Here is a 24,853-nt window from a genome sequence, read left to right on the forward strand (position 1 = left end):
ATTGGAGATTAGAAAATCGTCTAGTGTGTAGCCAGCTTTAAAGACTGTGATTCTCTGAGTTTGAAGTAACGACTCAGCCCGTGTTGAAACATTCTAACAGGATATCCATTAATCTGAAGTTTTATTAAAACGTATCTTGAATCACATTTTAAAACTGACAAACCAGTGAGCCGTCACCTTTCAGCACGTAACAGTATCATGTGATGTCATGGCTGAACTATCTTCTCTGACGTCTTTAATCCACTTCCTCCTCCTTTAAAGCTCCTCCCTGTGTCCTCCTCTTCCTCAGATCGTGATGAAGCCTCCCTGGTCACTGCTGACCGACTCCGGCACCACGCAGCGGCCCCTCCTCCTGGTCACGCGCCGCTTCCGGTGGAATTTAGCGTAACAGCGAAACCCTGGAAGATCACAGATAACCCGTTATCCGACTCGGTGTGGATTTGTTGTGAGATGCATCAAGCTCGATCTGCAGGGCTCAGTGCTGCTAAGGCTGTAAACAGGCTCTGAATTATAAAACACTCATAAAACAGTGAAGCCATCTGAATCATCCCTGGAGTGATATCTGCCTCGAGCACATAAATTATGTGTTAACATCAATCTTTTCCAAAGTTAGCACCACAGTCAAAGTCAACATTTTGTTTATAACACTGAGACGTTTTCTGTTTACCACAAAGTCTGGCTTCCACTAATTTTGACCACTCTAGGGATCCTTACCAAGAAAATGTTTTTTTAATTCTCAATTATTTAAGGTAGAGTCAGTAGCTTTGTCCTTGAAATATAGACTTATACAAAAGTAAAGCCACTCGAGCATCACTTCTTAGCCTCTATAACTGTGACGGTGTCTGTCCTCTGACTGGATTTTCATGTTTTGTTTTGTTTTGGTTGACTCGTTGACACGTTTCTGGGCGGGGAGCTGGTGTGTTTCATTCAGCCAGAATGTAAATATAAAGCCTGTACACTAATCTATTCATCCAACTCTCCACCAAGAGGAGAACTATATAGCATATTTTCTTAAAAGTGATGCCTTGTGATGAATTATTCGACATGTTTCTCCGTACTCACCTTCCTCACACATGCAGTCATCGTAACATTTGTTGTTGAGGCCTCTGTTGTGAGGTTTACACTCGTGTTGTCTCAGGTCACAACAAGAACCTTTGAAGAAACAAGCACATTCAATTTTTACAGGAGACAAAAAGCATGAAATAAAACTATAAAGATGTTTAATGTGAGTCACAGAAACACAAAAATGTATATTACAAAATGATCTCATCCTTTATAAGCCCCATATAGATTTGACAAGAGGAAAAGATCAAGTCTCACAGTTCAGTTGACCAATCAGGGTTTAGTCATATGTACTTTAAAATGTGTTGAGAGTTGAGGTTTGTTCAGTTGTGTAGCCAGATCCCTGTCAACTAAGTCTTGTTTAATAAGCACAGAGTATGGTGGCCTGTCGGTGCAACGGCTCGACAACAGCTGAGTGGTAAATGGACTTGAGCTTGTTTAGCGCTTCTCTAGTCTTCTGACTCACACCTACACATTCACACACTGATGGCAGAGGTCGCTACAGTCTGTAAAGTGACCATCAGAACTAACTAATCCCATTCATACATATGCATACACCGCCGACGAGCAGCAGGAGCAAATCGGGGTTAAGCGTCTTGCCGGAGGACACATCGGACATGTTGCTGCAGGAGCTGGGGATCGAACCCCCGACCTTTCGGTTGAGAGACAACTGACTCTACCAACTGAACCTCAGCCCCCCCCCCGAAACGACTTACAGTAAGAATAACGCGCAGCATATTCTCTACATGCTTCCAAATCAAATGAAACGGCTGCAAATGAAACGAACGTGTTGCAAATATGAAAACGAAACAAGTCAAAAACAGACATATTCAGAAATGTCAGCCTCTGTGCTCCAGGCCTGTAGGGGCGCTGTGTGCGTAAGTTTATTTACAGGAGAGAGGAAGAGAGACGAGGCACGGACATTTTTGTTTGGATGGGAAAGTTGCATCGTTGAACAACACAGAATCATTTTAACAGAGCAGCAACACAGAGATTTAAAGAGAGTTCAGTCTGGATTTTGTCACTGGGGACGAGAGAGCCGAGCGGGGGTTCAGAGATTTATGACAATGAACAGTTCTCCTTCTTCTCCTGGGGTTAGATTAGTGATGATCACATTTTTCAATCGTGTGGATGAAAATGTTGTGTTTTTGCCGAACCCTTTGCGCCTGCAGGCCACCATAGCAGACCCAATGAAGCAAGCAAGTGGATGTTTGTCTCAAATCAAGTATTGAGGATGAATGTCATCACATGTGCTTAAATTAAAATTGTCTTCTGTTGCTGTTTTGATAGAAGAAAAATATCTGATTCTGTTGTTTGTGAGGAAAGTGGTTTATTCAATTTGGACTTGGGTGTTTTGTTTTGGGGAGCGGACAGAGATGCATTGCTGTCAATATCGATACACGTGATGCAGACTGACCTGGCAGACAGTCCAGGTGATGGTCACACGGCTCGATGGCGTCGGCGTCTATAGTCACATTTCCACTGCTGAGGTTTTTACTCCGCCTCTTATCTGCAGAACAAAGCAGAAGAAAAAAAAACACAACTTTGATCCAAAAGCCTTCTGATCGATACACAGCCTTCACCAAGCAGATCAATCGCTTCAGGAAATTCTGCTTCTGTGTCCGTTATTTTCTGGCAAACATAATTTATACAAGGACTCATGAAACTCACAGGTCAGATATGAGTTCAGATGTTAATCCCAGCGTGAATAAAACATGCACGGCTCCAATTCTCGATCAATTAGGGGAAGCCGCAAGAAAGCAAACTAACAAAAGTCTTGCACTTGCAGACGAATAGCTTCAAAGATTTCAGCTATGAGCAGATTTTTGAAAAGCAATCGATTATCAGCCAACACGTTGTTTATTTGTGAATCCTGTAGAGCAAATTATCATGTCATCTCATGTGAAAAGAAGAGACGACGTGATTATTGGCTCAGACGAATAATAAGCAAAGACGTTTCTGAATTTCATGATGAAGATGCTCTACATGAAACTCTCTATGCAGGGACTGAGTGAATGATGACACTTCAGTTTGATTTATTGAACTGTAACAAAGTCTCATTTATGTTTCCATCCATCCATTTTATACCGCATGGAAGCTGGAGCCGAGACTGGACTGATCACCAGCCAATCACAGGGCTGACATATAGAGATCAGCCACACTCACATTCACACCTACGGGCAATTTAGAGTCACCAGTTAACCTAACGAGCATGTCTTTGTCTGCGGGAGGAAGCCGGAGGGAACCAATACATGCATGGGGAGAACATGCAAACTGTCCGACAGGGATTCAAACCAGTAACCTTCTCGGCAACCACAGTGCAGCCCCTCATTTGTGTTTGATATGGATTGTGTCAACAATCGGAGTCTTTCATGCTGAACACAAACCTTTCTTCCTGGATGACGGCCAGGTGTCTGCGGGTTTCATGTCCTCGTAGTCCGTCCAATCAAAGAGCGCCATGTCCAACGTTGGCATCACCTCTCCCTGTCCTTTTCCTCGTCCAGACTTCTGAAAAAAAAAAAGAAGCAACACCGTATACTTTCAAACCTGCTTATTGATCTTCACTTCAGCGGGATCATTTGCATACCACCTTAAATCACACATTGGATATGTTTAATCCAAACAGGGGAGCTCAAACATGCTGATGTGTGGCTCTGTAAACACCTCATCCCGTCCAGAATTAGTTTCACTACGCTGAGAAGGTTCTGCCTCAACCTCCTTGTTTGTTTTTTCAAACATAAATGTGATCAGAATATGAAGACGTGTATTAAAAAAGTAATCCTAAATGTGACTGAATCCATCTGAGAGATCAATCCTGTCTCATCAGATGAACGCTCAGTTAGGGTAATTAAACCGCAGCAGTGCTAGACGACTCAGGTTTGATTTGTCGAATCTGGTTTCTATCAGAGTCGTAGGTAAACACGGCGAGGGCGTTCTTAATGAAACACATCGGGGCCCGTGTTGAGACGAGCAGCAGTAATGCTTCATTGATTCATAAAAACGCCCGCACACAGCGAGAGCGGAGAACGCAGCAGCAGAGCTTTAAAAACCAATCGATTGGTAACGGAGAACATAGCTGCACACAGTTTGAATACAAATATGGTTTGTCAAACATTACTATTGCTAACGCAAACACAACATGCAGGGATTGAAACAGGAGCTCATTACACACGACCACAGGATTTACAGCTATCCGGTGAGGACAGCAGGCGCACGAATGCAGCCTGAAACACTCCTCGGTATATATGTTCTTTTGTTTCTACAACCTTTAAAAATCAGGATATTTGTTCAATAAAAGTCACCCACTTGCTTTGATATAAGCTTTGTAATGTTTGTAGAGCTGAGAAGATCTTAAGCATCCTATAATAATAATATTAATAATACATTAGACTTTTATCTGCCGAGCGCTTTTCTGAATACTCAACGACGCTGCACAAAGGATAACAACAAAACAAACCAGTGAGAACAATACAAAGAAGAAATCGTCTAAAGGCACACTCACACTCGGCAAAGTTGTCCCGTCCTGTACCATGATTGTCCCCCCCGCCCCTCACCATTCCCCCGCTGGCCTGCACTCACACTGCTCCAGGACCAACCGGGCCTGAGCACGCTAACCTACTGAACATAACGTCGTAATAGAACACATGCTTGGCTTTATGTAATTATGTAGTTCACAAGAGAGGAATAAGTCGAGTCAGCGTCACATCAGAGAACAACACAGAGAACATGACAGCTACTTTACTGACTGTGTGTCTTATTTTGAGTCATGTTAGTCAGATACAGACAGAACTCTCCTTTCTTCTCCATAATGAAGGCTGTCAACCCTTTTGTATTTCAGAGTTTAGGTTTCCATGTTTTAATTTCTCCTGTCCATCCTAGTGTTGACAGTTTCCTAGTTTAGTCTTCAGTGTTTACATGTATGTATTTTGTAGTTGTCCTCAGTGTTTCTTGTCCTGCCTCTGTGTGTTTGCCCTCATTGTCTTCAGACTGTGTCGTTAGTCTGACCGGTGTCTGATTACCCCATGTCCATTTAGTCTCTGTGTTTCTTCCCCTCTGTGTCAGATCATTGTTTGTTGTTTGTTGTATGTCAGTGTCTCCCAGTGTCTACTTCCTGTGCATACCAGTTTTTTCCTCGTGGCTCCTTTGGTTAAAAGAGTAAGTTTCAGTTTGCCTTCTGCCCTTTTTGTTTAAATAAAGATTTTTTGTTTGATCTGCATCTGGGTCCTCCTCTTTGTTTTTTTCCCGTTCATGACAGAAGCGTGCTCAGGCACCGTACGGATTGTCTACTGTGAATGAAGGATGGTTGTGAACAGAGTTTGTAGAGTTTGTAGAGGTTGTAGAAGAGGACGACCATCCAGTTGTTTCAGTCACTACATTACAATACGTGTCCAAAACAAGGCGTAAAACCAGGGGTGATTGAGCTTTTTGTGGCAGCTGCCTCAAACCTGTGGAAAAGCTTTACCCCTCCAAATAAGACCTGCCCCCACTCTCCAATGTTTTCAATCATTGTTGAAGACACATCTCCTTTCAAACCATTAAGAAGAACCAAATGAACGGCAACAATTAGGGACGTAACGATACACTGAACTCATGATTACGATTCTCTCACAATTAATTTCTCAAAAGGAGACCGAAGAAAAATTATGAGATGACTGAAAAAGATTCCTTTAATTTTTTTTATGAAAACACCAATACACCTTGTAATCTCTTTGGCTCTTGCACTCGTTTGGGCGAGCAGGGCTGTAAACCCACTTGTTAGTATGGTTTGGCCTCCACAGCTGCGATGATAACGTCTAAGATTCTTTTTTCGGAGTACCGATGTGAACCTTGACACCTTTGAATCGATTTTTAACTGCCTCACGATTAATCTTTACATCCCATTGTTACAAGGGACCTGTTTGCTCAGGACTTATGTGTTATAGTAAGTACAGGATGTTGGATGTTACTCAGGGCTCTGATGTTTAAATACTCAACATTTAACCTAATTTCTGATCCTGTTCTATAATATACTCTAAAGAAAAATCTTAATCTAAACCACCTGATGTGTTACACTGTGAAACTCTTCAGAGCGGGTTTCATTTTGAACCATTTAAATCACTATTTATTTCATATTTCATATTTCTTGACACTGTTTTTGTTGTTTTCCATGGAGAAAATTGAAATGCAGGACAAAATAAGATAATGTCCCATTTACATTTCTGCTTTTTCTCCAGAGAAATAAAGTCAGAACTTGGAGACCTTTGGATAAATCCATAAATTTTTATGACGGTATACGTGGGATAAAATCAAATCACATTATTCTCCCTCAGTAAAAATTGTCATTCAGATGAGCGTTTGATGGCGTTGCTATGAACAATCTCAGCGGTGGATTCCTCAGCTATAACTTTGTGCTATAAAAGCCGTAAAATGTTACCATTATCATTTTCCTCACATGGAGTAAACAAAATAAAAACACGGGACGGTATAATTAAGTCTGAAAGACTCTGAAGTGTCTCCTGAGGAGGGTCATCGATCAAAAATAACAACCTACGTCTTGGTGAGGATAGATCCATACTTGTTTCCTTTCCCCCTCAGGAAAGTACGCCTATATGGAAATATCAATTAGATTAATTGCAGGGGGCTAGCTACATGTGCTTAGCTGCTCGTTAAACCATCAGCACAAGATCGAACATTAATTAAGGCGCCTCGCCACACGCTCGTGCCACTGAACCCATGGTGCAGGAAAGGTGATCAGTTTTTTTTCTTGTGGGGTCCAATAATATTTGACTGCTCTGGAAGCAAAGAGGTGCACGGGCTCGTGGACGGTCAGATGTCTTGTGAACAGAATACAAAGCAGACGGTCAGTTTCAGTCTGCAGACATCAAACACAGAGACGAGCCGAAGCATCCAATCACAGAGCCACCATGACTTCTCTTAAAACCTCAAACACGTGCTGAATTCAGTGTACCAACACTTTGACTTTATTTAAGCTACCCTCATCAGGACTTTAGTAGCACTGGTTGTTTGACTAACCAACAAATATAACCACACATTTTATTAATTTACTAAGAACCAACCTATAATATAATGGTCGCTGTGTCACAGTACCTGCTCCATGAAATCAGTTTGCATGGAGGTTTAATGTGTTTTATTTAGTATTTTTGAGTACTTGGTATGTTTTGTTTCCCCCTCCTCCGTTCCACTCTGTCCACTTCACTCTGCTCACCTGCAATGGATCTGCAGTCTGCCCACCTACCTGCAATCAGGTAATCAATTAAAATGTCCTCGCCATTTGTCCGCAACGACCAATTTCATTTTACAAAGTTGTCCTTTCAGGCGCCTCTGATCGGCAACACAGCGGGAGCACTAGTTTGAATACATCTGCTGTCGCACTAATCTCATGTAAACAAAAGTGACAGCGTTGCACAATGACATCAAGCGGAGGAGAAACCTGCGCACAGTGTGTCCTTACAAGAACCAAGCTCTGTTCTCCTCGTCTACACATAAACACCTTAAACTGAGTTTCGGAAAGTCTTCACTCTGGAAGGAGTTTTCCAAAAGATGCGTTTTCAGTGACCTAACACAGCAAAAAACCCATCGAAAAAAACCTTAGTTTGCCAAAACACGCGCCTACGTTTGGACTAGGCCTCAGTCACTACATTACAATATGATTCACTACAATACTGATACAATACGATACCATGACTGTACAGTTTACACAAGAGGCTGAGATTATCTTTGTGAGTTTATGGCACCTTGAGAACACAGCCTTTGACAATTTCCTGTCGAGGCAACCAATTAATCAGGATGGAGGAGTATTATGTTGTATTCAGGTTCTGCTCGGGTGGTCCAATTTTCCGAGTTGGGAAGTCGTTCTTCAGACTTCAGTGTGTTCACATGATTTCAGTTCGGAACGATGTAATGTTGTATAAACAGCAAAAGACAGCGTTGACACTATGAAGAAGATGTGTGCGCTGTAACTGTTAAAAGTTAGATTTGAGCAAAAAGGTTATGTGCAATACGTGAATTAATTAAAAGTATGTTAACATCAACAAAACATATTTTGCCCCGCATGTGATGACGATTCTGACGTCAAGTAGGAAAGTCGGACCCCTAATTCTTTACCGAGTTTGACCAGAGCAGGTGTTCATGTGCATTTTTCAACTCGGAAACTCGTTTTTTCCGATGTGTCCGACACCACATGAATGCACCAAAAATATGTCCAGGTATGGTCACTTCTAGAGCCAGATAGCCAAGACAGAAATGGACAAATACCAAACATGAGGCTTCTAAACTGTAGTCTGCAGACCAAATGGTGATGATGGTTAACTCCTCTCTTTCCATCAAATCTTTTGTTAAGACAAAAGGCCGAGACCCAAACGTTTTTCAGGGTGAGGTCACATGTGGATCAATAATGACAGATTAACAACCCTTTCATCCTCAATAGAAACTCAAAAGAGAATACTCTAATGAGATTTCTTTGCATTTTTGTGCTGCATGCAGCATCACTCCTCAACACAAAACAACTGTCAGTCAAATCTAAATGCTGTCATTGATCCCGTCAGGCTTCAGACGCCCCACAAGCTGCTGAGTGTTTGTAACAGCAGCTGTGTCGCATGTAAGAGCTTTCATGTTGTTGGCACCGGGCTCAATATCTGTTGACATCCGGTGCCACCTTGTCTTATATTTGTAACGTTTCCAAGATTAAAGGCGGCTTGGGGAAAACACGTTTAAATGAATGTTGTTTATGCATACTGCTGGAGCGTCAAGCTGGGGGCGGATGTGACAGGTGGTGAGAGGAGCCCCTCGCACTCCTGCAGGTTTTTTCAGTCGGACACAAAAAAAGAAAAGGGGACTCTCTGCGGTCACATTCATTTTGCCCATGCCGTGGTTTCTAATAAAGGAACAGTTATAGAAAATGCCCTGCGGACTGTGGACTGTGTGGTTTTAATCCCAGAGGCGTAGTTTTTATTACACAGAACGCGGTCATATTCATCATACAAGCTGTGACCCAGAGCCTGCGAGCCCGGCCTGCTGGAGGACGTTTTGTCACCAGCAGCACCTCTAGGTTCACACAGTCATTTTACAAGATGAGCTATGAGGTTTGCGGCATAGTAACGGCAGTAATGGGGCCCATTTGCGCTCTTTTCCCCCCCCCCCCACCCCCCCACCCCCCTCCCCCGCACACTGGCATCACACTGAGGCACAACAGACGCGCAGCCTTTAATAAAGCTCTCGCGCCTTCCACAGGGTTACCTGGGGTTTGGTGGAGGCCGGGGGCAGCGTTGGGGGATGCTCGTTCATCACCGTGGTAACCATGGAGGAGCCGGAGCCAAAGACGCCGACGATGGGGGAAGGGGTTTCATTGGGCGGGGTCACGATGAGGGAGGGGGAGGCGGCAGAGGAGAAGGAGGAGAAAGGATCGTCGAACAGATCTCTGTCTCTGTACGCAGAACTCAGCTCCGGCTCAGGAAGGAACCCTGCACAGAAAGAGAAGACGGTGACCGTATTAGTGATTATGACATCATTTATTTATACCCGAAGCCAGTTTAGGGATTTTTTTTTTCAAAGGGGGCGCTATGAGGGTCGCAGACACAGGGCGGGGAAATGGAACAACCATACAAAATCAACTTGTAAGACTATTTTTGACAATAAAAAATAACACACACCACTCTAGCCAATCAGAATTGAGCAAACGCTCCATGTATCCGAAGGTTTCTGCTCCTCTTAAAATGGAAATAGAAAATCATTTTAAAAGTGAAAGCAACGAGGCAACCAGACTGAATGTGACAAAGCAGCAAAAAAAGGCCACAACCTCAGAGTACCACCTGGACATCTAAAAGTCATCGCTATGTTCCAGCACACTTAAAGTAAGGCATTAAAAGTAAGACGTGACATGATGTGGCCGAATGTGTTCTCCCCTCGACGTCGACGTTGCCTTCATAATGTACAAGGCATTTAAGAAACTTTTGGAAAATGGGGATCCCCACTAGAGGACAATGCTATATGGTTCCTTGGCATGGCAACGTTTTGGGAACCGCTGAATTGGAGAATCAAGTTCAAATTGTCTCTCTTAAATGTCTTTCTGTAACAGTCCATGGTGTACCTCGCCTCTCACCCAATGACAGCTGGGATCTCCGTTTTCATTTCATTGATGCCATCTACATGATTGGATCTGAAAAGGGTTCCAGCAAGACCTGACGGGATTGGCCCTTTCACACATGCACTGAACTCTTGAACCAAGTCAGACATTAATGGAGAAGCTGCAAATAAGTCTCAGTCGAACCCAAGCGACCAACCTGTTGTTGAAAAATGAAGCCAATGTAGAAGTCCAACGGCAGTTCCCTGAGTGTCCACTTGAGGCTGTCTCCAAAATAGAGTCAATTCCCATTAAGCCCAATATTAAAACGCCCATTTTTACAGCAGATGAAGATGTTTACAGCCTGGTTCAAAGGGATTGTTTTTGGTGTCAAAAGCTTATTTCTTTCTTCATAAAAACTTTAGACAATGTTTCGACTAGATTTTCAAGACATTGTTTCGACTTATCAATGTGACAATAAGCGAGGCTGCTCAATCAAAACACTCCTAAAGCTCCCTGTTACGTGTGAAAGCACTACAGTTACAGATCATTCATAATCAGATCAGTCTTTATCAGCTCACCCTTTCCATGCCGCCCCTTCTCACGCCGCCCCCCTTGTCTCCTGGGCTCATAATGGTGTCCATGTCCTTTCCCGTTCCCGTGTCCTCTTTCTTTGCGCGTCCCCAGCAGGTCGTTTTCCCGAGTCTGGGTCTGACTCTTTACATTCATTCGAACTCTGTCTCTGTCTCTGCTCGGGCCCATCTCCAGTCTCACAGGGCTCAGGCTCTCCAGGCCCGTCCCATCGTCTTCAGGCCTGGCCAGAGGGTGGGGGGGTCTGTGAGAGAGCAGCCCGGCTCCTCCTTTGGCAGCTCGGGCTCCCTGACCCCCGTGCCCGCCGCGTTCCCTGCTGTATCGGTGTCCCTGCAGAGGGTGCTGCAGCGTGTTGCTGCCTCCTCCTGAGGTCTGAGCCGCTCTCCTCTTGCCGTGAGGTGGTCCCAGTTCAGAGCTCTGTGAGAGGATGAGGGAGACGGACAGGAACACCAGGAGGAGACTCCAGGAGAGAGCCATCGTCTGGAAAGCAAAACGCCACCTGCTGGGAGAGAGAATATATGTCAGTAATGCTAGCATTCTTAAAGCCTCGGTGAAGAGTTTTTAGCGTGTTTTATTTCAGGAACTTACTGACATGTGTACAAGACAAGATTGACAAGGACAGAAGACGTACAGATCTGTCCACAGGGGGCGCAAAGACTGACACAAAATGAAAAACCCTTACAGAAGTTTTGATATAAATAACATCTAAATGTAGGTTCATTTAAGAGGCCTGGTTAATACTTAAGGGCCTGTGTCCACACACAGCAGTTTTTGCTCTGCCATGTTTTCAAAACCATTGTAGTTCAGCGTTTTCAGCGCTCACAAAATGACATGTCGGCTAACTTTGAAGAGCAGATTTTAAATGTATCTTAAAATCATGTTTGTTTATCATTCTGCTCCTTTCATTCACCATGCACAATAAAAAGTCAGAGTCACTCTCAGCCTCTTTCTGTGGGTTCCTTTATCTGCACTTGGTGGGTTTGAGCAGGCGATAAAGCGACGGACACACACTTGTGCTCCGTTTTCCAAACTCTCTTCATGCCTGACTCATTATGAGATACTGCACTGCACAGATCCTTCATCGCTGCCTGTTCAGGAGTCCTGAGAGCCCTCCAACCGTACCTTTCATTACCAAAGTCAACATATCTGTGAGAGTGACTGAACTGAAATATGAGGCTCTGTGTATCCGCATTAAAGGCGCGGCACGCTGTCCAAACGTGATTAAAATGATGGTGGAGAGTCCGAAGGAACAGAACATGGAGTGCAAAGCTGAAGTGAAATTTATGATTTTTCATTACCATCTTAAAAGTCCCGAGAGTAAGGATTCCACAAGGAAGTAATATGCTAAATGCAGTAGATCTATGGGGCGCTGGTAGCCTAGTGGTTAGTCTGTGAGCACCATGTGCAGAGGCAAAAGTCCTCCAAGCGGACGCCCCAGGTTCAAATCCAGCCTGTGGTTCCTTTCCCGCATGATTATCCCCACTCTCTCTCTCTCTGTCTCTCTTTCTGACTTACTGTCCTATCTCTAAAATAAAGGCCCAAAAAGCCCAAAAAGAAAGCTTAGTAGATATATGTCAGGGCTTTGAAGTTTCTGAACACCTGAAGTGCTTTCCAACACAAACACTCGTTAACAGCGAGCAGCAACCTCTGGTCTTATCATTCAATATGAATGTCACGGAGGCTAATGGGGGTAATGAAGGGATTTTCTCTAAAGATTTCTCAAAATTCTAAGTTTGGGAGTTTTTGTCCTCTGTATTTCTTCAACGTTATTTCTCTTCAATATGTTTTCTTCATCTATTTTTTTTTAACCCTCTTGCATCATTATGGACATTTTTGTCCATTTGGGCAAATGTTTCCTCTTTATCTGGCCATCATTTTGGCTGTGTTAGTGCATATGGCACACATTTTTGTAAGAAAGACTCTCTCTTGACACATTTTGGAATGCAAATTTTATTTGTTTTAATAGATCAATAGAATACTGTGAAACATTTTTACGAACCTCTTAAGTCACTAAGGACAAAAATGTCCACTTCCAAAAAACTGCTATAAAAATAGAACAGATTGATATTGTTTTCTACTTTTTTCTGCATACATCTCTTAAACAACTTCAGCCCCGCTCAAAACTACCAAACATTCAATCATTTTTAGGAATTTAACCCTTTTAATGCCAGAATCATGTAATCAAACTGGCATTTAAAGGGTTACATTCCTGATAATTATTCAATATTTGATAGTTTTGAGCAGGGCTGAAGTTGTTTAAGAGATGTATGCAGAAAAAAGTAGAAAAATATATCATTTATAGCAGTTTTTTGGAAGTGGACATTTTTGTCCTTAGTGACTTAAGAGGGTAGTAAATTAAACTGATGCCTGAGGGTGACAACACTGTTTTTAGCATTTAATTGATTAAACGACTGCCTATTCAAATTTACATACAAAATGTGAACTATCCTCATACAGCAACCTGGCAAAGGTATGATTGCAGAAATAATTAGCTGAGGTGAATAAAGCATGATGTAAGAAAGAGAGGAGCGATTACACAAAATTAGAAATAATTCAGTCATTTTGCAACTTTCTGCCATTTTTATTCACGTCACAAGCACAGCAGATCTTCTCATTTTAAAGGCTGTCATGTCAGTTTTTGCGAGTTTTTAACGATAAGCTCTGTTTTGTCTCTTACTTTAAAGGGCTGAGACAATCCATCGTTGCGGACACAAACAACACGAACAACAGCATTATGTCGCTGTAGCAGACGGCTCCTTTGTGTTAAAAGACAAACGGCAGTGCTGGGCTTACAGAAAATCAATGAGCAGGAGTATTGAGCTGCTGCTGCTAGTGTGTGTGTGTGTGTGTGCGTGTGTGTGCGTGTGTGTGTATGTGTGTGTGTGTGTGTGTGTGTGTGTGTGTGTGTGTGGTTCAGTGCGATGTGTTTGGGGGTTGATAAGGTCTCTGTTCTGTCATCATACTGACACACACATCAAGTTTAAAACACCTCTGGGTTTACAGTGAGTTATTTAGTTGTTTCTTAAAACAGTGCGAGGCTGCAGGTTGTGTGTGTGTGTGTGTGTGTGTGTGTGTGTGTGTGTGTGTGTGTGTGTGTGTGTGTGTCTGCGTGTGTGAAGAGGAAGCTGGTGATGTCAGGGGAAATTTGCGGTGTGAGAGTCTCGGGGGGCTTTAAAGGCAGACTGCGTCGCCCGGCCTCTGGGAATTTGACCAGCTGTGCGGTTTGCAAACAAGAGTGCGAGGAGGCTGCTGCTGCTGAGGTGAGACCTTTATCTCTTAACAGGCCTTCACTGTGTGTGTATGTGAGTGTGTGTGTGTGTGTGTGTGTGTGTGTGTGTGTGTGTGTGTGTGTGTGTGTGTGTGTGTCGGGGGGTGCAATCGGCTGTGTCGTGCACAAACTGCTTAGCCAGGATTACGCTCTGTCTGTTTGACACATGAGGTGCTTCTAAAGTCAAGAGGTCTGGACCGTGCAAGACCAAAAGGGTAATTTAGTGAAAAAAAAAACAAATAAAAAAAAAACATGCTGAACTGAGAGGAAGGACCGAGTACATGACCACAGAGCACAAACTGAAGGATAAAATGACGACTCTTTCATATGAATCAATAAAAAGAACAGTTGTGGGGAATATGGGTGTGCCTGTTGCTGGCTTGGAAAATGTTAAATGAGAAGATGCATCCTTCAGATCTGTACTAGGAAGATGTTTCATTGATGCTACAGCTAGCCTATACTGCTGGGTATAGATGCAAACTGTTAGCCTCGTGCTAATCTGACAACAAGCATATCTGACGCTTTGTAAGTAACATACATTGTATCCTCCTATGGTGTGATTTAACAAGGTTTGATTGAACCATCCTATCTTATCCCATTCAGGCCATCAGACAGTCACAGGGTTGACACAAACAACGATTGAGGTTTACACCAAGCGGTAACCTCCGGTGTTAAAAAATGAAGTCAATGTGGAAGTGCCTCAAGTGTCTCCAGGAACACCGGAAGTCACATACAAACAACAGGCAAAAAAGCCGTTTTTACAGCAAAAATAAACATGTTTACAGCCTGGTACAAAAAAGGAAATAGGTCTGATTAGTTATTGTCATCGCTGGCACACACTGTACGGGGGGGGGGGGGGGCAGTGATTGACAGGTAAGTGCGATGTATGCACACGCTCTTTCTCTTTGATTTCTGACTCTATCCACTGTCCCATCTCTGAAAAAAAAAAAGGCACAAAAAGCCCCAAGTGTGGTGGAGACAACAGCGGAAGCTAAACAACACCACCACAATAAGATGACCCGTTAAAAAGGAAAAATGTGACGCCTCCATAGAAACAGGAGGCAGCGAGCGTCAACCCCATCAAATGTTCCTGAATGGACCCGTCAGGAGAGAGAGAGAGAGAGAGAGAGACTGAGCAGGGGGGACAAATATCTGAGCACAGCAGTGGTCTTGTTTTCCTCTCTCACACTTTCATGTGCCGCTAACAGGTGGTCCTTTGAGGAGAACGCGGGATTGGGGATGATAATGGAGCACGCTGGGTGGCATTCCGGTGTTTTAAGCAGCACGGTCTCTTGTGTGTGATAAACAATCTCCGAGAACAACACAGAGGCCGTATTATACATGGCTGTGTGTTGTCGGCCCGGGCACAGCAGGGCGAGCATCTGCTGCCGAGGAGAGGGGAGGCCAAACGAGCGGACTGGAACTGACGAGCTTCATCCCCAACGGAGATAATCCACCATTTCAACGGCAACATTTAAACAGACGCTGATGCTGAGAGGAAAAACAGCTATAATGGATGTAGTGGTGCTAGAATAAAAATGTTTAAGGCCCTTTAAACCTTTGTTGAACGAATCTTTGGCTCACAAGACAAAATGCAGACTGTTGACCAATATCTTACTAACACATGTGCCATTCTAGACTACATTTTTGAAGCCTTAGATTCCCTTTTTTTCGTCACCATGTCGTGTTTTTTGGAACCAGAAGTAACCAAAAGAAGTAAGTCTCTAATCATCTGGTGATGATTCACTAAATCCCATCTACAGATCACTCAGATGGACCACAACGACTAATGATGATGATGTTTTCATCCTGATTAATTTCTGAAGAATATTTGAGTCCTCCATGTTGTGAGTGAATCTGTGTAAAGCTTCCTCTCTTATAAAAAGGGGGCCTCTTCATGAAGTCAAATCTTGTGTATTTTGAAAGTTTGTCAGACTGTTAGAGCAGCCGACAACTCCACGGGTTCTTCCTGATGCCCTTTACAATGTTGTCAAAGATACAGTTACATAGAAAGTCATGTTAAAAGTAGAACAATTTTCAGGCGCCAGTGGCCTAGTGGATGTACAGAAGCTTAGCCCCTCTGGAGCGGACGGCCTAGGTTCGGATCTGACCTGTGGCCTTTCTTTCCTACACATTCTCTTTCTCTCTCTCTCTCTCTCTCTCTCTCTCTCTCTCTCGCTCTCTCTCTCTCTCCCAGGTTACTGACTCTCAAGAGTGAAGGCATAAAAAGCCAAAAAATAAATCTTAATTAAAATTAAAATTAATAAATAGAAAAAGTCGGAAAATTTTAACTTCTCCGATATGGTTTGCTATGGAAGTCAAAGCATTTGGGTGACATTTCTGAACTCTTCTCATTGGTTTGCTCTGGATGGGAGGGGGACATGGCATCACACGTCTGTGAAAATGTCACGACTGGTATAGAGGTTAAAGATTACATTTGTATTTTTTAATTATTTCTCTATTTTTAGTACAGCAGAGCAGGGAAGCTTGATTTGTGTTGTGAACATTAACATGTGTTTAAAGCTTTTTTTCATACAGAACGTAGAGTGTGAAACAGCCACCAGGGGAGACATGAATCAGAGCAGAGAGAGATGAGTATGAAGTGAAAGGTAATCTTGCAGAAATTGCAAAGGGGGAGGGGGGGGGGGAGGGGGGGGGGGGGTGCAGGACGAGGGCTGGATTATTAAACTGTGATGAGATCAGAGACCTCTCTCCACTCTGTGATCAATCGCTCCATCCCTAAAGCGAGCCGACACTCCTGTTATAGAAATATACTTAACGAAGAGGGGGACCCTGATCTGTAAGAGGAAAACGGAGCAGGAGGCGACCCCGGTATCAAACTGCTGCATGTGTGTGCATCCTTCAGCTTCACCTGCTGTGACACCAAACCTCCAGGAGCCATCTGCTCCCGTTGTTTTATCTCTCACAGCGACCAACGGGGCCAGAAGGATCCCGCGCACAAAAGACTCCCTAAACAGGCTGTCAGAGCAGAGCTGTCACATCAGGCAGAGGCCACCTTCAGGGCTCTCTGTTTTTGTCTCGGCCACATGCTGAGATTAAAGGATGAAAGATTAGTTAAACAGTTAAGTGTTATAACGACGAGGGAGCTGTCGTTCTGTGTTGGTTTGGGCAGACGGAGCTGCCAAGTGCTGATGGCGTTCTTTACCAAATAGCTCAGAATATTCTCAGAGGGAAAATCCACCTGCATCTCTTTAACTCAACGTACTGCTCTCTGAAATCATGCAGATGTAAATCTCTTTATCTGAAACGCCAGCGGATGGGTCAAACACATACATAACTAATCCGGGATACTGCGGTTAGATTCTGCGGTAAAATCAGTAGTCAGTTAAAAAGTAAAGGCAGAGACTTTATAAAACGGTGGACAACATGACGGCTTCCCAAAAGGGAAGCCAAAACATTTGGAGCTCCCTTTACTGACTGGCTGGATTGACAGCTGTGAATAAATGAAAGGAAGTTCCTGGTGCTGTGTGCCCTGGATTATCAGAGTAGACGAAAAACGGCGAGGGGGAACACAAACACAGAGTCTTGAACTTTCCAGTAATGCGAGTGTCAAACAGCCAAAAATTATTTTCTGTGTACCTACCTAAGGGCTCTTTGATGTTGCGTCACTAAGTGTGACGTTTGTTTTGGGTTTAGGAAAGGACGGGACATCGAAACCCTCAGCTCCCTGAGCTCCAAATGACGTCACCAGTGCAATATGTCAGCCCCTTTCCAGGGGGGATTTTGGTTTCAATTTTGTACAGCCAGAGAAGGCGGAGACTCTTTGTCCATCTTTGTATACTTTCAATGATTTTAACCCAAACAAGGACTTTTCTCTCTAAACCTAACCAAGTTGTTTTGGTGACCAATTTTAGGCAAGCTGCAACCTTTTTGCAAAGCGTAACATCTTGGACTTGCTCCAAAAGTCCAAAAGTTTAGTTTTGAACATGCAACCAAATAATGCAAAGTGTTATAGGCAGATTGACCACAGAGCCCAGCACATTCCAATTATTGCTCGTGTTGTACCTAGATCATTATATTTTAAAGCTTGTGGTCACTGCCCGAGTGATTTGATGGATTTCCAGTGAAATAAAGGGATGCATAAGGACATGCATCAAGTTTAAACTGAGACTGTTTCATTTCAAAAATGCCTCCTAGATTTAGGGAAAGCACCTTTTCATTTTAGTTTGAAGCTAAATGAGCAGATATGAAGCTGAAGCCACAAGCTAATATCGGCTTAGCTAAGCATAAAAAGGAGGACACTAGTGGAGGTGTCAAAATCTACCTCCCTGCATGCTGCAGCTCAATTATCATTTTTTATCTGTTTGTTTGAGGAAAATAAATTACAAAAACAAAAAATTGGGTGATTTGTCGTACCAGTAATTGCTATTAATTGCAAACAGTCCAGCACACAGGCCACTCTGGGAGAGTGCGTCTGCTCAGGAGCACGTTAAATATCTCCTTGCAGCCGCACGGTTCACTGAGCAGGAGCGCCAGTATCTCCTCTAAACAGACAAAAATGATAATAAGGAGCAAAAGCTTTGATCAAATATTAAAGGAACAGAGAAAAAAACATGTTTCCAGTTGTGGCACAAACATTGTGCAGTATCTGTAAATTAGATATTTATTCTAACGGTTTAGATACAGCCTGTTTTTATTCTATAAATATCACCACTGTCAAACAAACAGCGCTAATATATTGTTTATATTATTCTGAATATATATCCTATTGTCTTATCTATAATAAGCAACTTGATACTTGGCTGTCATTTCATGTTTTTCTCATAAGCCTTTTTTCCTTTGACACTTTCTTATTGATGTCTACAAATGTCATAGTTGCTGTTTATGTTGATACATTTTTATTGGGTTGTTGTCATTTTTTTAACCTGCACTCGTGTCTTCTTGTGTGTATGTACCGACTCCCCCAAAGGAAAGGACATGGCTGGCAGAGGGAACGTGCCCTCTGCAGATGCCATTTAATCCTATCACCGCATGCATCTTGGATCAGTAGCGATAGCCTCGTGGCTAACATTAGCATCCTCGGCCTCGGCATCCGATCAGCTTTTGGAGCTGACTGGAAAAAAAAGCTTGTTAACAAGTTTTTGTTGCCTTGGGGGTCAAATGTCCTACAGCCACCTTTATGTCCTGCCATCCTTGTTTTTGTGAAGGCCCGACATTACTGACCTAACCTTTAACTTCTATCGGCCCGCCCATGACGTTAACATCACAAACAGAAAGGGTCAACCATTTAAAGAAAGGGAAAGGAGGGGGGTTGTTACATTTTGAATATAAACAAAATGTGTATTTTTTGTGTTAATAAGAAAAGGTGAGTATTTAGATGTAAAACAAAATGGTGTTATCATGCTCAAATTTAGGACGGATTATGTTTTTGCTAAAAGTCATGCAATAACCTCATGCAGCCGGACCCCAGAAGGCGTCCCCCTTTCCCGCCATTATGGTCGGCCTTTTGTATGAACACTAAGAGCGATGTGAAACTTGAGTAAAATGTCTTGTTTGTACACATACTTGACAAATAAAGCTGAATGCTTTAATTTTTCTCCAAATAGAGCCATTTCTCTGTGTCTTAAACCAACAAATCTGAATATGTAGAGCATAAACACTTGCCTTTTATGTCTCTCATCTTGGGTAAAATAGGTCTTTTTTGTGCCATCAAATTATCGTAAATATCAGCTCAATAACAAGCAGCCAAATTACAGCTCACAGTTAGCGTCTCTCTGCATAATAAACACGTCTGCCGAGCTGCAGTTAACACCATAAAACTTCATTTCCTCGAGGGCCAATAACAGCGACTTCAGCAATAAAAAAGTGCTTTGTCTAAGAAAACAATATTCACACATCGACTGGGAGGGTTTTTTAGGTGTGTTGGATGGGAAAAAGGCCCCTGGAAGCGACACAGGGTGATAAAAAAAAAGAGGGCCATAAGGAAGGTCCATCTGTCAGCAAGTGAGCTGCAGCAGAGAGCAGCGAGACGGTGAGTGATTCAGAGGTAATTTGGTCGCAGGTACAACAGATGTGTGGCGACACCAGAACATTGTCACTGATGCATGGAGACATCAGCGACATCCTGAGAGCACCGAGGCCTACACGCACACACACACACACATAAACACACACACACACACACATAAACACACACTGGGAGACTTTCCCTCAATCAGAGCAGGCACACTCACAGCGGGGAAACCTCCTCCAGACACCCACACAGAGACTAGTTCCAAAAACGCTGTGAGACACAAACAGCACCAGAAGCAGCGAGCAAGAGGCGTCCCACGGTGAGGAGCGAGAACGAGAGAGACAAAGAGGGAGAGGAGGACGAGGAGGAAGGGGGCAGAGAGTGAGAGGAGACGAGACGAGAAAATTAGATGTAATTGAGAAAAGGAAAGAGGAGAGAGAGATCAGGAGAGGAGAGGAATCAAAGCAGGAAGCCATTTTTTTCATGTCTTAATTAGAACAAAGTGTTGTGGCATCCTCCGTTCGGTGGCAGATAAGGACACCAGCTGAAGCACAGAACCACAAACAACCCGTTGGCGTACAAAACCAGCAACAAAACTTGTTCCTCGCTAACACTGCCCGGGACACCTGGGTCTGTTATCTCCGCCTGGGAACAGTTTGACCGGTCAGCGGGGGGGAAACACTTCTGTTTAGAGGCGATCAAGTGAAGCATGTAAACGCATTATATGAACCCAAAGTCCCCCCCCCCCCCCCTCTCTCTCCCTCCTCTGGTCGAAGCGAGCGGCGTTGACCGGCTGCCAGCGCTGAAAGAGCCGCACTCATCAAACAGATGCAGCCATGTTTGGCAAAGACACTGGCGTTCAAGAAGAGAAAAATAAACATTGGTTGGTTGTTTGGTTCATTAGCTGTATTTTTTTTTTTTTAATTATTCAGAGATTTTTGTTTTAATCTGAGCTGAAAGAGGCGTTTTTTCTTTATTGTGTCATTCTCTTCAAATTTTTTACCAGGATCTATTTTAATACTACTTTTTAGATTTTGGTTAGAAATTCTAACATTTTCTTAAATATCAAAATAAACTTCTTTGAATTCTAGACCAAAGTGACATCAATTGCAAACTGTGATGAGTTCTTGTTTGACTGTTTCACTATAATTTATTAAAGGCAGGGTTGGTCATTTAAAAAAAAAAAAAAAAAATAGCATGATTTTGAAAGTAGCATTCCCTCAGTGCTCCGTCTACACCCCCCTCCTCCCCTCTGTGCTCCCTCAGAAGCCACGCCCCCTCACTTTCATGCACGAGCGCCGTTGCTCCAGAAGCGGACCTCAGCTCATCACTTACATTGTGTAGAAACTACGTCGACTCATTCAGCTGTGAGTTAACTCAAAGTATAAACTCCGTCATCGTTGACGCACTTTGAGTGTGGGCTAGTGCACGCAAGAGGTAGAGAGTGAGCAGGGAGACGGGGAGGCGTGATTGGTTCATCAGATTGGTACCTCGTGGCAGATATTGTTCAAAGTTTTTACAGGTTTACAACTGATACAGATGACTGATTTTCTTTATTACTTTTTCAGAGCACATGAGTTATTAATTTCTGTCAAGACCTAAAGACAATTTATCTTAAAAAGTGAATCTGGAGAAAATGACCAACCCTGCCTCTATGCAGACGCTTTTATCCAAAGCGTTGAACATCAGAGATAAGAACAACACAAGCAAGGAAACAATGTCAAGCGTACAGCTTAAAGTCTAATTTTCACCTTGTTCTGAATTAATGGAAAGTTGATGAATTCAATTCAATTAAATTCAAATGATGTCACATCTTTGTTTGTAAACCTGTTTGAAACCTTTTTTGTTTGGCTCTTTGGCCTAAGCTATCTTCTATATTTTAGAGGGACCATATTTGGACCAATGGGTGGATATACATTCTTACATTCCTACTTTGGTTTTAGAGAGATTTGTCAATCACAGTTATGTCTGGGGATGCATCGATTATAGATTTTGTTGGTTCCATTATAGTCTAAGTAACATCGTCTCATTTTCAAGATTCTCATCTAATAACATAACTTGTGTGTAAAATCAGACTGGCTTTTTTGCTACGTTGTCTTGATTAACTCCCCGGTCATCTATGGCAGTGGTTCTCAACTGGTCTAGCCTCAGGACCCTCCACTAACTCCTTAATGAGGAACTGCGACCCAAATCTCTGATATTTATCAACCAATGACAAACTGTGCAGTTTGAACCAAGGATGGAACAGAACAAAGATCACTTCATTTACTTCCTGACAATTTATTTTCCAGGTACAAATTCATGACCCACTATAACGGCTTTGCGGCCCACTTTTTGGTCCTAACCCACCAGTTGAGAACCAGTGATGCGGTGTACCTGAAATGGCCCCGAACTGCCGACTGCACTCGTTTCATCGGTGGACACAAAGCTTTGCTGCAATGTCCCTCTATGAAGCTAATGAAGCATAGCCCACTGGTGGACTCATGATGCTTGAGGGGCAGGGGTGAAAATCAAAGTGGGACACCAGTGCACACTCGGGGGCCGAAACTCTAAAGCAAAGTTGTAAATCATTTGAAGTTCAACCTCCGTCCTTCTCTTTTTAATTCATGAGAAAAAAAATTACAATTATTTTGGGTTTAGACAAAAAGAAGCGATTTGAAAACATTTTAGCATTGTATGGACAAAACAGCCCGATGGTTTATCATGAAAATAATCAACAGATGAAGGAAAGGAAAATATTGTTATTGGTTTAACAGTTCTAAGATAAAGGCTCGGGTCACTTCGAGTGCAAGAGTGAATTGAATTGAAGCCGAAACCATCACAGTCCACCAATCACTGATTTAGATTTATGATAAAAACTCCAGATACTCATCTGAAAATGACACATTTTGGGGGGAAATAATTAACTTCCACTAAGTGTGTCTTCAGGATATCTCTTTGTGAGAGATTCTCAGCTTTACACTCAAACAGCGGGGAAACCAGACGCACAAAGTAACAAAGAGGAAGGAAATACTAAAAAGGCCTTTCATGTAATCGCTAAATCATTGAAAGTAGTCAACATGTTTTGACCATTCAGGTCCTGCAAAGAAACATCTGTGGTGTGTGTCCTCACCTCAACTATTCAACGACAATGAGAGGCAGTGACATGATGAACCAGAGAAAGACAAGACAGGTGGAGCAAGGGGGAAAGGCATTCAGCTCCCAAATGAATTAGAGTTTTGTTTTGGCCCCCGAGGTCAGCTCATTGTGAGTCTCCACGCTCCTCCTGACCACTGCTGATGCTTCTCTGCTGATTGAGGGCGATTCATTCAAATTAACTCGTTAATGTGAGTCCGCAAATATTTCTCCTGTGCAGAGTGTTACACTTTGATATCAAGGCTTCACACTGAGACTTCCAATTTTAATCCCCTCCTCCTCCTCATCCTCCTCCTCTCTCTCTCTCTCTCTCTCTCTCACACACACACACACACACACACACACACACACACACACACACACACAGACACACACACACACACACACACACACACACACACACACACACACACACACACTCACTGTCTTTGGTGTGCAGAGCAACAATGAGCTGTCAGGAAGATAATCGCTGCAATCATTTCTGATTCTCCTCACCACCAACTCTTTCTGTGATCTGATTTTAAAGCATGACAGCGGGAAACACCGCCATCACTGAAGTTAAATTGATTATCACCTCCACATTAAATGTTCTGCTCTCTAACCAAATCTGATTTACTGTTTGCAAACACTCATTCTGGCTCTGACACGTCTGAGTTGATCGACACTCTCTCTCTCTCTCTCTCTCTCTCTCTCTGCAAGTCAAACTGTGGTTTCATCAGTCAAACTGGACGAAACATCTTGCTTTTAATAAGTTATTTTTTGCTTTTTGACAACAATGAGATGCGTGATTGTTGCGTTTTTACGCGCAGGTGGACATCGTGGCAGTCTGATGATACAGTGCTACAGAGATTGTCCGATAAGGACTGAAGTAGGATAGGAGCTGCACAACCGCGAATTACACTTGATATTTTACATATAAGAAATGCACTACGGGGGGGTAAATATTGGAAAATGTGCGATAAAGTCACAGTAAAGTGATCTTAATATCTCAGAAACAACATTCAACCCTCCACAGATATTGAACAAACGATGCTGGAGGGTTTCCGTTCCGGCAAAAGCAAATAACAATTCAACCCCAGGCACTCACAGTAATAATAATGCAATAAAAGGGGATTCCTCACCCGCGTTTGTTTGTTTGTTTGTTTGTTTGTTGTTGTTGTTGTTGTTTTCCTTTGCTGTTGTTTTTTATGGGTTGAACAGCAGCTCAGTCATTCAGCGGACAGGATGGAAACACAGCAGCAGCAGCACCTCTGTAGTCCGCTCGCTCTCCGGGATGTGCCGAGCATCCGGACTCACTCCTGCTTCTTATGAGGAGGAGAGTCACCACCGGCTCAGTGTGCGCGCTCCCGAGTGCGCGTCCGTGTCAGGGCCAGCTGGTTGAATGAATGGCACATCAGAGGGGCTTGTCTCAGCATCAGGGGCGTGACCAGAGGGGTGGCCAGCGGTGGCATGGGACCCACTTGAAAAATCTGATCGGCCACTCCAACGATACTGAATTGTGATTGGCTATTCGCCCTGTCAGAGGTGGGACTGGAGTTGGAAACTGACTGACTTGTTAGTACTTAAAATACCTTGCACATCTATTCCATAAGGAAGACTGTACATTGGAAAGTAACGGACAGTCTGTCTTAACCCAAATGTTTCAGCACCAGAACATTACCAATTTATTCATTTTAGCTAGAAAGTGTGCAGGAGTTTGCGTGACTTTGAACAAACATCTTTTTTTTTTTTTTTTTATGCTAAGGAGATATATGTGCTGCCATTG

The 24,853-nt window shown here is 43.2% G+C and overlaps 3 protein-coding genes across 5 annotated transcripts in view; 2 read left to right on the top strand and 1 right to left on the bottom strand.

Annotated features, from left to right (window-relative positions):
* On the bottom strand, positions 1-24,432 carry draxina (dorsal inhibitory axon guidance protein a). Of its 3 annotated transcripts, none has more exons than XM_061041195.1 (7): positions 24,210-24,432; positions 10,702-11,210; positions 9,298-9,521; positions 3,450-3,567; positions 2,480-2,572; positions 1,063-1,152; positions 1-398 (listed from the first exon to the last, which is right to left on the bottom strand). In XM_061041195.1, exons 2-7 carry the CDS (start codon positions 11,186-11,188, stop codon positions 286-288), a joined length of 1,125 nt encoding a protein of 374 aa, XP_060897178.1. In that variant the 5' UTR covers positions 11,189-11,210; positions 24,210-24,432; the 3' UTR covers positions 1-285. The 3 variants fall into 3 exon arrangements, with proteins under 3 accessions (XP_060897178.1, XP_060897176.1, XP_060897177.1); XM_061041193.1 differs by having other exon boundaries at positions 3,450-3,570; positions 24,210-24,428; XM_061041194.1 differs by having other exon boundaries at positions 3,450-3,570; positions 10,702-11,213; positions 24,210-24,428.
* atrip (ATR interacting protein) overlaps positions 1-24,853 on the top strand; it is a 486,763-nt gene that overhangs the window by 339,437 nt on the left and 122,473 nt on the right. The gene's annotated exons all lie outside the window — the stretch shown is intronic.
* Positions 1-24,853, top strand: part of LOC132976955 (CMP-N-acetylneuraminate-beta-galactosamide-alpha-2,3-sialyltransferase 2-like) — a 259,673-nt gene that overhangs the window by 13,540 nt on the left and 221,280 nt on the right. The window lies entirely within an intron of this gene.

Source organism: Labrus mixtus, chromosome 7 (assembly GCF_963584025.1).
Source record: "Labrus mixtus chromosome 7, fLabMix1.1, whole genome shotgun sequence".
NCBI classification, from domain to species: Eukaryota; Metazoa; Chordata; class Actinopteri; order Labriformes; family Labridae; genus Labrus; species Labrus mixtus.